At 48.1% G+C, this 13,855-nt stretch overlaps 1 protein-coding gene across 1 annotated transcript; it reads right to left on the bottom strand.

The window, feature by feature from the left end:
• Positions 1-1,822: 1,822 nt before the first annotated feature.
• Positions 1,823-13,539, bottom strand: LOC141742892 (acyl-CoA (8-3)-desaturase-like). Its single transcript, XM_074586418.1, has 12 exons — positions 13,217-13,539; positions 10,585-10,695; positions 10,093-10,290; positions 9,183-9,284; positions 8,883-9,011; positions 7,334-7,394; positions 7,133-7,209; positions 5,994-6,091; positions 5,578-5,674; positions 4,900-4,979; positions 4,343-4,468; positions 1,823-3,559 (listed from the first exon to the last, which is right to left on the bottom strand). Exons 1-12 carry the CDS (start codon positions 13,409-13,411, stop codon positions 3,508-3,510), a joined length of 1,326 nt encoding a protein of 441 aa, XP_074442519.1. The 5' UTR covers positions 13,412-13,539; the 3' UTR covers positions 1,823-3,507.
• Between the last annotated feature and the right edge of the window lie 316 nt (positions 13,540-13,855).

Below are 13,855 nucleotides of genomic sequence, written 5' to 3' on the forward strand. Positions count from 1 at the left end.
AGGAATTCAGGATAATGGAAGCAAGTGCGCACACAGGTTGGGTAAGGATTGCGAGTCCAGATCATTAACAAGTTAAAACGAGTGGGCGTTGGGAAGGGGAAAACTTCAGCATTTTCCTCTTCCCGTTGCCCCGTCAACCTTAACTGTTTTAACATCACCCTAACGTTTTTGTAATTCCAGCTACTCCATTGCTGAAAAATCACAGAACGTTCCTCCCTGATTTCAAAAGTTATTTATTCCGGGCTGCGGCCACCTCTTTGTCCAACGTTACTCCACTTAACTGGATAACCCTCAAAGCCTTATGAGCCTCAGACTGCAGTTTTTAAGACCCCACGCAAGTGCCTGATGGATGTGTGCTCCTTTGAACGTCTTTGGGGACTACACCCTCTCCCAACATCCAAATCCCATGGAGAGGCTGAAGACTAACAGACTAACAGGCTTCACCTTGGGTGTAGATGCTCTCTCTTCATCCCTCAATAAGCTTTGCTACGGTGCCCTTTTTTTTATCAATTACCCTATTCATTAAACCTCTTCTTATACCATGCAATTTAAACACTTCATTGCCTAACCAGCCAAAACCACGTCAGAAAAAGAGCATGCAGGTACAGAATATGTGAATGCAACACTCAAAAATGCAGAACTACCATCTTAGCGGTCACTTGGCTTTGAGTGATTATCAACAGCGGAAGATTAACGAGTCTCCCCTACCTCATGATCTGATCCACCGCAGGGATCTTCTGAGAGAATGAATTTTTATGTGCATTAATTTAATTTTTACTTCCCTTAAGTGAACAGAAAAGTAGGATAATAGCGAGACCAGAGCCTTTAAACACTCAGGCTTCAGTTCCCAGTGAGGTCGGATGTCCTCCTTCCCTTCTGATGCCTGACTGCCACCCTGTGGCTACTTCACAACATTCAGGTTCCATGTTCTAAGGGTGAACTCTGAAGCCAAAGGACTTCCACTAAACGGCAAATTTGGGGCCGGTGGTGTTCCAAAAAGGTGTATTTCAGCACACGTTCCAAGAACCTGAAAGGGGTTTTGGACTTGCATTTGAATATTATTGTAAAATGTCAGTATTAGAAGTCTCAGAGTAACCTGCCACTGCAGACTATGAACAGCCCGGAGTAACCACAGAACCCGAAGACGCATCATACAGCTTGTTTCTCCTCTCGAGCGGTCATACGCCTGGAGAACCTCTAGCAAACTCAGCACGCGCAGATCTGCTTAGCTTGATTCGGGACCCGTTTCGGTGAATCAGTTCATACACGTTATTTTTCCTGGTTAGACAGGCCATCGGTTTATCGTATCATGGATGTTTCCTCTTTATTATGGCAGAGAAAACACAAGGGTCCGCAAAGTCTTAGGCACTAAAGGGGAACTTAGACACATTATTCTCTTAAAAAGTGTTAACTCCTAGATCATCCTAACCCAGGGGGTAGCTCAAATTTATTTGAATTTTGAAAATTAAACCTCCAGATGATGAAGGTTCTGACTCTGGGCATTCAAAAAAAAAAAAAAAAAAGCCACTTACTGGGCAACACTGAGCACTTCAACATTGCTGAACACTTTAGGCCCACTTGACCTACACGTGGTGTTTCTTCTACTTCCCTCGTTGGCCACAATCCCTCTGATGAGTACTTTCAAAGCTTCATGAACTGAGCTGAAGTGTAGCTATCTTCCTTCAAAACACGTTGGAAGTACCCGCACTTTTATAGCATCTCCATGGCTAGAACACGAGTATCCAGCAACCAGAGCAGCTCAGGCTCCGGTTTTAGAGAGTGCAGAGTCTTGCACAGACATATTTTACTCTGAGGACAGCAGTAATTGGTAAGACAAGGAATTTTATTATTAGACTTTCCTCCATCAACAGTTGTAATAGTAAGAGCGAAAGAAACAAAGCAGGAAAAAAGAAGGCAGAAGAGCAACTAAGGCCCGTTTTCTTTATGGTCTTTATCAATAGGTATCGATGATTTAATGATTATTTTATTATTTCCATCACAATTTCATTCTGTGCTTAACACCACCCTTGGCCTGGGAAGATGCACTTCTTCCATTCCCCCACAAGCCACCCTCTTTTTGGATGTCGACGAGAAAAAGCACCGTCTCTTCCTCAAAACCAACCCAGCCCTTCTGGAGACTAAGCCACCTGTCACTGAGGTAACAGGGCGATGGAGCCATCTTCATTAGTGCTTACGCCAGATGCTATATTCCGTTTGGCATCCGTAACGTTGGGGTAGTAAATGAACAGACACCAGGAAATGCAGTAAGGCTAATTCCCATTCCAATAAATCACAGAGGATGTGTCCTCGTGGGGGTGTTTTCAAGGCACGTGATCCAACAGAGAGAGACCAGCGGTGTCTTGGCTGATGTCTGCCCAGGGGTATGCAGCCCCCTGACTTCTGCCGATTGAAAAGCTCAATACATTTAAGCAGTACCCCGGCCCCTAACACTTCCACAACTTCTTTAAACTTGCCTGCAGCTCAGACAGGAACGCCTCCTGCTCCACGGGCCAGAAGTCATGAGTTCTCTCCGCTTAATAAATCAGTCCAAAAAGAGTGAAGCTTCAGGTGACCACAGATTACCTTTTGCTTCCTTGGTCACCCTTCTAGGGATCCCCAGGACGGACGTGCCGTATTTCTGTCCCTTCTGACTTTCGGTAACGGGTCTGGTAACACCCAGAAGTAGGGCACCGTGGAAACCACTTGCAGAGACTCCATGGGAGGTAACCAACAGGCAAATAACCCAGAGGCTTCACCACAGAAGAGACGCGGAGGGCAGCATTCCCACAGCATACGGCATGCCGAGCTCCCCCATCCACATGCCTGAGGAATACCCCCCACTCTTCTGTTTCTCTGCCTTAATTAGGGCTCTAATTAGATCTTTTCCCTCACGCTTATTCCTACAGAACTGCTGCCTGCACCTTCCCTGCCTCACCCACGTGCACACAAATGGGTTTGGGTGCTCACGTGCTCCCCACTGCCCCTTGGTTTGGGCGCTTCTATTGCCATTGTTAACTACATATAGGTATTTTGAAAACACTGTACCTACGCAATTCCTTATCGCTTCCACATTTCACTAACAACTCCCCTGTTCTCCGATTTCATACTGTCTCAACTTTCTTACTACATTCACGAGAGCCACCTCACAAAAGCCTACATTAGATAAGAGCCTTCCCTCCTACATACTCAGCCGACGAAGTAGCGGCAGACAGAAAGGAGCCTGTTCCCAGTCCCCCAGCTGCCTCCAGCTTGGTGGAACACAACCTCCTCCATTCAGCTTTTCCCTGTAACCCAGCACCAGAGAAGAGGAATGAAAGAAGCACAAGAAGAATCAAGAAGCATATCTTTTAAAAAAATCATATTAATCACATTCATCAATGGAATTAAGCGGCGCCACCTCCCCATCTCTGGCTTAGCCAGCTCGCTCTCCTCTGCGCAGTGTCTTCATGGTGATCACCACAGGAGGCAACAAGGGTGGGGAATTCCTCTGTAAGGATCCGCTGCTTCTTATTTATGTAGGTAGGCGTCAAGCCAGAGCTCCCCCGAATCTTTCAAAGAGCTGCCAAGAGAGAACCACATTTCCTTAGAAACAAGGTAAGGAAATAAAAAGTCCAGGGAACAGAACCTTGTGGGAAGAATTCTCCTCTATAGTAAGCAAAGGAGATCATAGAGCGGTTTGGGTTGGAAGGGACCTTGAAAGACCATGCAGTCCAACCCTCCTGCCATGAGCAGGGACAACTTCAACTAGATCAGGTTGCTCAGGGATCTTCAGAGGCTAAGCAGTGTAGACTACAGCTCCTTGGAAAGATGAAGAACCACCAAACCACTGGGGCTACATCAGACAAAGACCAGAAGGGTAAAGCAAACAGCTTAATTAGAATGAAAACAAAAGGAGCAAGCGTGGCAGAAGAGAGACACATGACTGTTCAATGGAATAAGAAATATTTGGGGGGCCAGGAGGGGAAGAAAGGAAGAAAAAAGAAAGAATGAATGACAGTTCAAACTCATCTTTATGAAAACACCTCTTTCCCTGAAGCATACTCGGAGACGGAGGCGCCAGACCTGGCATCCTACTGACCTCTGATTCTTCAGAGCTGAAGAAAAGGAGCTCTCCATCAGGTTGTTCCTACTGACACCTCCTGTCTGCTGCTACTGAAACCAGCGCCATGGCTGGACAGTTTTCCGATCCCTTTCACAGTCATCTACACTATCAGCAGCTCTTCACAGAACTTCTGCGATCCAGGCTGGCTGTCCCGTCCCTCCCCTTCCCACGTCCCTCGCTTGTTCGCTCTGAAGTATTGGAAAACCTGTCACTTAGGGAAGGCAGCAGGTTGATACGTACTGCACTATGTCCGCAAAGGCAGTGAGCAACGGCTTGCACTGGTACTCAATACCGTGTTTGGCACACAGGGACTTCACCAAAGGGGCCACCTTCCAGTAGTTGTGTCTTGGCATTGTAGGAAAAAGGCTGTGGGAAAAGAATATGGTGATTCAACGGCATCTATCACCACCCCACAAAATTCCTGCCCCTCTTCTGTGCCTAAACCTGGGAGTGCCTCAACCTCCCCTTGTGCCTGTGCCATTAGTGCTCCGTGGTGGTCCCTCTCATGCCCATTCAGTCGGTACCTGAACTAACCAGGAGGCTGGTAATTCTCACTCCTGCCCCATGCTACTCATATCTGAAGTGGTGCTGGTGCTCACCGGTACCCCAAAAATTTTCTGACCCGTCACTTGGAGTTCCCATTCCATCCCCATTATAAAGAGCGTAAAATTTACCCACATTATGTTTTGTTCTTGCATTAGCTGATAGAAACACAGGGACCTTGTAGGCTCTTCAGACCCAGAGTAACTAACACTCCTTGAAATTCCCTCACATCCCCACACCAATCTTCAACTCACTGGTGCTCGATTTGGAAGTTCAGATGTCCACTAAACCAGTCATTGAATAAGGACTGATGAACATTACAGGTTGCCTGGAGCTGAGAGAAAAAACGGTAACATGTTAAGTGTTGTTTTAGGAATATCACTTCTCTTCCGTGTGCCAAACACAACGCTAACCACGTACAAGTTCCTAATCACCACGTGCCTTCCGGCTGAATACAGCAACTCCAAGAGCTATCTCCAGTCAACACGAGATGGCCATGCTTTGGCACACGATTGTTTGGGACATAATTTAGGAGAACAGAGTTGAATTCCCCAGTAAGATAAGCCATAAGAACCAAGAATTTCACCTCCCTCACTTAAAAAAACTGCGTAATGACTTCAGAACTAAAATAAGGCAGAGCATACAAGAGAGATCTTCATCCTGCATGCACGGAAAGCTCTCTATCTGGAGAGCATTGTAGCATCTCTAATTATTTTCCTTGAGGCATCTGTGCTCAGCATTTGAAGCCCCCACCCCATTTCTCCACTTTCTTTCTTTGCACTAATCACTCACTTCACACGGTGAGGACAAGCCGCTTACGTTTTCCTCTCTCGGTTCCCATCGCTTCTGCGATCAGCCCTCTTGGGCATTATGCACCCAGACCTGTAACATCTCACCTTCAAAGCCGCAGGTCTCTGGAAAGAAGGTCTTACCTGGGTAGAGAACCAGTCCTCATTCTTATCATAATCGATGTGCATCGGGATGTGATTCATTTGTGTAATCCAGACAAACCAGTTACTCTCTATAAACCTGTGCGTATAAACACACGCAAAACCATTACTGATCTCGCACTGATGCGGTAACAAGTCAGTACAAAACACTTGCACACATACAAGCCAGTCGTTGCTTGAAAAAAATGAACCTCAAAGGTCTGATCAGCAGATCTGACCTACACACACCCCCTAAAGACACACGCCTGACAGACAACAACCGCGGTCTTGCTGAAAGCCATAAGGAGACAGAAGAACAGGGAGCCCATGAGAAAGATAACCAGGAGACTGAAGAAAAGACACGAAGGATCGATGTAAACTGGGTAAAGAAAATGGAGGAGTTATAAGTGGAATGATACCTGACCAACAGATGAAGGCCCAGGACACCCTTCACCCCCAGTAAGGGTAAGTAGGTGAGAAAGAATCGGATGTAGAAGCTCAGCATCCAGGCCAGATCCTGTAGTATACGGAACAGATAAAACTTCATTAAGAGGAAGAATTACTGGCTTCTAAATTTACCATCCACTCTATGCGGTACTCCCTTTAAAACCTCTCGTAATATCTTCTACTGATGGATTTTTCCTCCCCAGCCCCATCGCAAAGCCATCTGACACACAGCCACTCCCCAGCCGTTCCTGCGCTCGGGAATTACCCCGGTCTTATGAGCCCAGCACAGGGCAAACACTAGACAGGACCTGCTGTAAAGCATCGCGTTTTCCTCCAGATCCGAAGAGAAAGCAAGCAGTGAGAAAACCAAAAACCTAGCTAATTGAAAGAATAAAGAGCTCTGGTTTCCCTCCCTCTCATCTTTTTTGTTCCTCTTCACATCTTTTGCAATCACTGATTCCCCTCACGTTCCTTTTCTCCTGACTGTCCCACCTCCCCGCCAAGAACAAAACAGCAAGACGCCTTGTCTCTGAGCCCCGCGTCTCAGAGAACAGACATATTTTTTTTGCATTTTTTCTAAAGTCTCTAAAAGCCACGCTATTCCTCGATCCCCTGACAAAGAACTCTGAAATTCTACTACGCATCCCCTATTCCACTTCACACTGAGCTGTGAGGACTCCGTTTTAGGCTACCTGAAAGCTATTTGATTTTTAATACATCATTTTGCAAAACGGGGGTGCACTGAATCCTCCTCCAGCCTCCCTCGATTTCTGCTACTTTCCCTCTTTTTCCGTGCCCGTAGGTTTTTATTGTATTGGCTTGGGAGAACAAAGAGTGGCCAGAATGACCACTTCTACCTTCAACTAGACTCTCATGCTACCTGAAGGACAAGTGCTGCACGAACACCAACTCTGCAGAAGAAGGAATACTTCCAGACACTCGCACACCCTGGACTAACGCAGAACATCAGAGACACTGTTTCCCAGCTCGTATACCCACACACCCCTTGCACTGAGACACACAGCCCAGAGTTCCTCCCAGTAATTTCTTGCGCTGAAACGTATCCGTAAAACAAGGAGAAGTCACCACTGGCACCTCGGAGCTGACTTACCACCCACTGTTTCCGCTGTATCACAAAGTAGAATATGTACCACTGGAAGTAAAGAGGCACCAGAGCTGGGGGACCGACTGGAGTGGAGAAATAGATTGCAGAGACATTAGCTGTGCCCTTTTATCCCAGCAAAGTGGACTGGAAAAGGAAGGGGTTGAGCGAACGCCGTCCATAGAACTGCGAAAGGGTAGGGTTACTCACTGATGAAGAAGTACTTGTGCTGGTGGTTATAAGGCATGAATTTCTTCTTTTGCGCACCGAGCTGTTAAAATAAGCAAAGTCCTCAGGCCGTGAAGACAGCTAAAGACATCTGTGCATACACTCCTACCTATGCTCTCGAAGAAATGCCTACTTGGATACTTCCTAACCTTTGGAAGAGATGTCGTATCAAGCCATGCCAGCTTCCACCATGCCATTGGCTTCATCTTTCCCTGGAACTTCCACCTATGACTGCTAAGCTAAGGTTTCGTCCTGCCTTGGATGCACGAAAGGCTGGGTAGTGCCTCGCGCCACCAACAGCAACGTGCGCTGGAAGCTCTTTCCCTGCAGAGGGCACCGTCGCATAACACCACTTAAAACGAAAACCACACGAGGCACTGAGAGCAACAGTTTGCTGCCAATACAGCTTCAGAAAAAAAAAAGGAAAACCTACGGTATTATTAATAAAGGTGTGTAGAACTCCCCGCCTACTTGCAATTAATCTCCAAAGCAGAGAAATGAGCATCTAGACATTAAACCGTGTCCCCAGGAACAAGGGTGAATAGATTATCCTCCCTCTGAGACTGCTAATTTTTCAGCGTTCACTGCATAGGCATAACAGATCACGTCACCGACTTCCTTGAGGAACTCCATTATATCCCGGTACATGTCCAAACCAATTCCAAATAGCAGCCCTCCCTTAACTTCAATGCAAATCAGAGCATTTAAGCCAGCTGACACTATGAATTTACATAACTATTTTTCTAAAGGACCGGCAAATGCTAAAGCCGGTTCAATTAACTTCGGAGTTGTACCAGAAATAGGTCTGGACTCCAGATGGGACGCGGTCTGACACCCACCGTCAGACTGAGACCGCTGAAATACCTTCTTTGATCAGTAATTGTAAACGTTCCAGTTAGTCCTTGCTTGCCAACCGCTGCTTCATTTCCCAAAACGCTAAAATTAGTCAAAGCTGATCTTGGTAAGGAGAACTACTTGCAATCTTAGCCTCATACAGCTGCAAGTCTCTCATCAGAGAAATATGAGCTTGTGATAAATATCTCATTCTTATTTTAAAACATAGCAAAAATAACTTCTGTTGAAATTTTAAGAACACAAAAATCTCAGAAGTATTGAAGTGCTACTAAGGAATATTAGGGACTACTGGGAGGCAAAGCAGCACTATATAAAACAGCAAGAACCCAAAGCATTTTCCGGAGGTACTTCCCATCCTACAGAAGCAGCTTTGGTGGGTTGTTTTAAACCTTCAGAATAAATTTGGAAAATTTCAACCCACAGCAAGATTGTATTTGGGCAAAAAAACATTAAAACACCTGCTGCAATGTTTAGTATATGGAAGCTAGTGACGCACCAGGATCTTTTTCCTTCTTGCTTTCAAAGGCCCCTAATGCCAAGCTGCGCCTTCTCTAAATTCCTGGATTACGGAGACAACTCACTGACCAACCCAACTGGTCACCAGTCTCCGAGCCCTCTGCAGCTTTCCAAATTTGAATGGTAATGCTGCGACCTCCCAGCCTCCACCAGGTCTCACCTCTACAGAGAGCGTTTTTCCCAAAGCGAAAAATAAGGGATGCATGTTAACGTCAGGGTCCTTTCGGAAGCAGTTGGGTTTAGCGTGGTGTTGGAAGTGGAGGTGGTTCCACCAGCTGGCTGGTGCTCCCTGCAGGAAGAGGGCGAGAAGAGAGTGCCGTAACGAAGTTGCACCTTCTGCCCGCAGTCCTCCCTCCCCAGTAGCTCCTTGCATTTGCTCTCTTCTTACACTGAGACTGGTTTTGACTGCAGAGCATCACGGGCAAGGCTCTGGCAGTCCCTCTCAGCGCTGAATGCCCACCTTCAGATGGCCGATCACGAACTTGTGCACCCAGTGGTTCCATTTGGACTTGCTAAAGACAGAAAGGTGTCCAAAATCGTGCTGGAGCCAGCCAGCCTGTGCCTGGAATTAAAAAACACAAAACCACAACAGTGCTGCTGGGGGAAAAAGAGGAGTCAGGAGGCTCTGCCTCTGACAAGGGCTTTCTCTTCTCCCACTCCCACGCTCCTCGCAACATACCCCTGGACAGCGAGAGCATTTCCTACTGAGACCCAATCCAAACACTTCTCTTTCACTACAAAGCAGCGCAGTCCAGACTTTGCCTAATGACTTCTAGCCCCAGACAGTCGTTTTCATGAGGAAGGAAGAAAAATAAAAAAAAAAAAATAATGAAAAAAGAGAAGTCACGGAGCTGAGAAACAGCATTTCTTCTCTTACAAAACTGCACTGAAATAGGCAACAAAGTCTCCTTTAAGGAGCAGCTTGCTGCTGCCTCCTCCGAGTACTTGTAATTCCAAGGGGATCATCTGGCCACAGGAGGAATAGCTGGGGCTTTGAGAGCTGCTCTGCCCCCTCCTCTAACTCGCTGGAAGTTCCCATGGGAACACGGCGGCTTGGCCCCCGCACAGTGCCCTGGACTTCTGGCACAAGGGACCCGAGAAGCGTAGCATGGCTTTCATCGTACGAAGAAGGCTGGGAATAAGGAGAGCTTTGACAGGCTACGGGAAGGAAAAAGCAAGGCAAAACCTGCTCTACCAAAGAAGCGCGTTGTGACGCTGTAATTTTGCCCCTTCCGTGGAATCCAGGGAGAAACAGAATTTTGGGAAGTCCACAAAGATAAGATTTCTCCTGTGCTTAGGGCAATGAGCACCTAAGTCTCAAAGGACTGGATGTTGGTGTTTCTGGGGCTTCTTTTTGCCCAGCTGCTTACCTGGACAGTGCCCAGAAGCACTGCGGAGAAGAGGAAAGGCACCGTGGATGCTCCAAAATACCAGATGGTGAGCCAGGCTGCAACATCCAACAGCAAGATGTGGCAGAGATACAGGATGAAAAAGATGCGGTTGGGGTTGAGAAGCCCCATCTTCTCGACGGTTGCACGGAGCTCACGGAAATCTTCTACCAGCTTTTTCTGTGGGGAGATCCGAGAGTATCTGCTGGTCTGAAAATGCCTCAGGAACGCAAAGAGGAGCTCAGTTCCCCCTCTCTCAAGGAGCTACTGTGGCAATAGGGAAAAACTGAGGGTCTCCTGGAGACAAATCTTCACTAAGACTACGAATAACGACATGAAGTCAAGGGGAAGCTTCAAACCGACACAGTGATTTCAGAAGATCCTATAACTTTATGTACAGGGACTTCTGGCTGCCAGTAAGAGACCTTAAACAGCACTATTTCAACCCAAATATCAAGTTTTTAAGATACTTACATTCTTGCTGGGCTCAAAGCTGGGCTGATCTGGTGCCAGTTCCCCAATCAAGAGTGGGCTCATGTACTTTCTTACGAGCGTCTTGTCGAGATGAAATGCTATGAAAGGATCCTGAAATACAGATGATACAAGAACAGGCTGAAGAAAAACGATTGTTCAGGTGGCAGCAAAATAAATATATTTCATGATTTCATATTTCCTGGACTCCACAGAAAGCTGAGTCAAGTCAAGTCAACCCAACTAATGGAGCTGGCTGAACCAGATTTTACTGTCACAAATCTCACTGCTTTTTTCACACCGTAAATGGCCATTTGAAGCTGAATTTTCTGTATCGTTTTCTGTCTTGATGCTGTTAAGTACAGGTCACCAAGAAACATGGGCTCACTCCCGTCTTACTTCTGTATCTGAAAATTTCATATCCTGTTGAACCTCAAGATACATCACCTCAACGACTCTGTCTCTCTTTTGTCTTTAGCTTCCACCTTATTTTTCCTCAGCCCCCATATCCTAAAATTAAAGCCTGACTAGGGAGAAGGGAGAGATGTTAACTAGCCGAAGTGGGAAAAATAATGGGAGAAGGAGGACACACAGAGGGGACGGCAGCTTCTGGTGACCCACACCAACCTCTCAAACGCCCCAGGTTGTTCCAAATGTGCTTCCTTGGCAACCCCCAAAGCTACATCTTCCTAGAGTAGCTTTGTTTTCTTGCTCCCTGCCTCCTGTTCCCTATCTGGTTCCCCTCTATGTTTCCGAAGAGCCCCCGGAAAAGGCCTTTTTTTCCCTCCTTACCTTTCAAAAGATCCCTGGTAGGGAAATCGGCTACTTTTCTCATTTAAATGTAATGTCTATCTCCATGGAAACCAGGCAGCCAGGTGAAAAAAAATCACTCATGATTGGTATCACTATAGATTCTATCACTATATTTAGATTACAAAGCCCCTGAGCACACATGGCAGTTTGACATCTACTTCCTACTGGAGATCTCCCATATACCTCCTTTTGCATATTTCTCTCCCGGGTGTCCCAATTAACACATACTTTACGATCTCCCTCAGCCTAAGGATGCCTGTCCTTGTCTGAGACAGTATTTGCCCGCTGTGCGTCAGCGTGGAAGCCTCCCGCACTACGCACTGTTCAGCGCTACCATTACTAGCACATCGTTGCACGCTTTTAAAATAAATTGCCCTTTTAAAAGATCTCTAGTCAAGAAAGGGGTTAAAAAAAAAAAACAGCTGATGTTGCCAGCTCGGGGCCATTGTACTTCAGAGGGAGCATCCTCCCTGCTCAGCCTTACGGGAATAAAGGAGGGAAAGAGGAGAGGGGAGGGTACGTTTGCATTTTCTCATTGGAAGAGGGGGAAAAACATGGGGAGGAGTATGTGGGCAGATCAGAGGAGGATGGTACCACAGGTTTAGACCAATCCTTTCCATGGAGGCAGTGCAATCCTAAATGGAGGTTAAGGGACCGCTGATTTCACCTCCTAGAAATCAGAGCACTCCAGTGGCATTCACCGCACTAAAAGTGTTCTTTACTCTTTTTTTTTTTTTTCCCCCCCTGTTTTTGCGGAGCCTGATTCTTCCCATTTACAGGACAAAACTATTAGAAAAGTTGGAATTTACTTGGCTCGGGTTCCTGAGCGGTCAGCAGTTCGGTCGCAGCCAGCAGCGACGCGGGTGATAATGCCTGAATAATGCAGTTATCCGACCATCGAACTGTGTTCAGCCCCATGTGCCGGCCGCTGCGACCGACCCCCTTCTGACCACGCAACGCCGGCAGGGCTTCAGAAATGCACATGTGCGCACCCTGACCTCGTGAAGTATGAGCAAATTCACTTATTGTTGTCAGCTTTGCATTACATGCATATGAGGAAGTGAAGGAAAGCGCTAGATCCCAATTTCCACCCTTTCTGCTCAGGGACAAGACTGCAACGAAACTTGGCCCACCCTACAGGTAGCTTCAACACCCCACACGCGCCCTCGGGACTAAACACCTATATTTGGAGAAATGCATTTTCTTTTGTGAAAGGCATAAGCAGATAAAGGAAGGAAGTACACTGCCAAAATCACCCCACGCCCTGCTGCCAATTCAAACATCACTTGCTCCGCTTCGCGATCGCCATTTGCATTCAGACATGAATGATTATATTTCTTTGGAGACTGAAACGCGTCTTTCAGCGACGTTCTGCACTAGTGCCATCGCTTGGAAACACCGTGCTGGGTTTTTAAAGTTAGAGGAGGCTGAATGCACTCATTCACGTGCTTATATATACTTACATATACTTATTCGTGCTTATTCACAATAAGTGTATCTGCGCGCAACCGGTGTCGCTACCAATACCTCGGAGTTTCTGTTCAGTTCTGTTCTGTGGCTACACATGTATAAAAACAGGAGCACTCCTACTTACTGCAAGCGTGCAAAAATCGTTGGTTTTCCCCCCAGATTTACGCCCCGCTGCGGACACCCTATTTCCACACGTTTTAGCTACTCCTTCAGAAATATTACCTCGGAAAACCAGTCCCCCGGGACCCCTGGCGCTGCCTGCAGCACCGGTGCGGGGGGAACACAGGCCTGTCCCTGCCCCGAGCATCCCCCTCCCACCGCCGGAGACCGACACCCCCCCGCCGCCGCTCACCGTGGCGTCCTGCCCGGCGTAGTGGCTGATGACCCGGGACCCCCCCGGGTGCCGGCGGCAGAAGTGGCTGATGTCGTACACCTTCCTCTCGATCACCAGCCAGCGCTCCTGCGGCGGCGACCCCCGCCCGCTCCGCTCCCGGATCTCCTCCCAGGTGAAGCGCCGCAGCGGCCGACCCGGCTCGGGGTCCTCCATGACTGGGCTCGGTTCGGCTCCGCTCGGCTCGGTTCGGCTCCGTTCGGCTCCGCTCGGCCCGGTTCGGCCCCGCTCGGCCCCCGGCGCCGGACCCTTTGCGCTCCTTCCCCACCCTCCCTCTCGAAACCCCGCCCTCCCATTGGCTCCCGGTGCCCCCAAGCCACGCCTCCCCTCGATTCCCCCACGCCCATTGGGCCCCGCTCGCCTTGCGCCCGCCCCCCCCCGGCGGGGCCGGAGGCGATGGCAGAGGGGCCGCCGCGCTCCCGGGGATGCGGCGTCCCCCGGGGATGCGGCTGGGCTGCGGTTTGGTGATGGAAATCACTGAAAAGGAGGAAAATCGGGGCCCCCGCAACAGGCAGCTGCCTGGCATCTCCGGACGTGATAAGTTACAGGCCGTGACATCCCATTGGTGCAGCCATAGGCACAGGATGGAATTATTTCGGG

Source organism: Larus michahellis, chromosome 4 (assembly GCF_964199755.1).
Source record: "Larus michahellis chromosome 4, bLarMic1.1, whole genome shotgun sequence".
Classification (NCBI taxonomy): Eukaryota; Metazoa; Chordata; class Aves; order Charadriiformes; family Laridae; genus Larus; species Larus michahellis.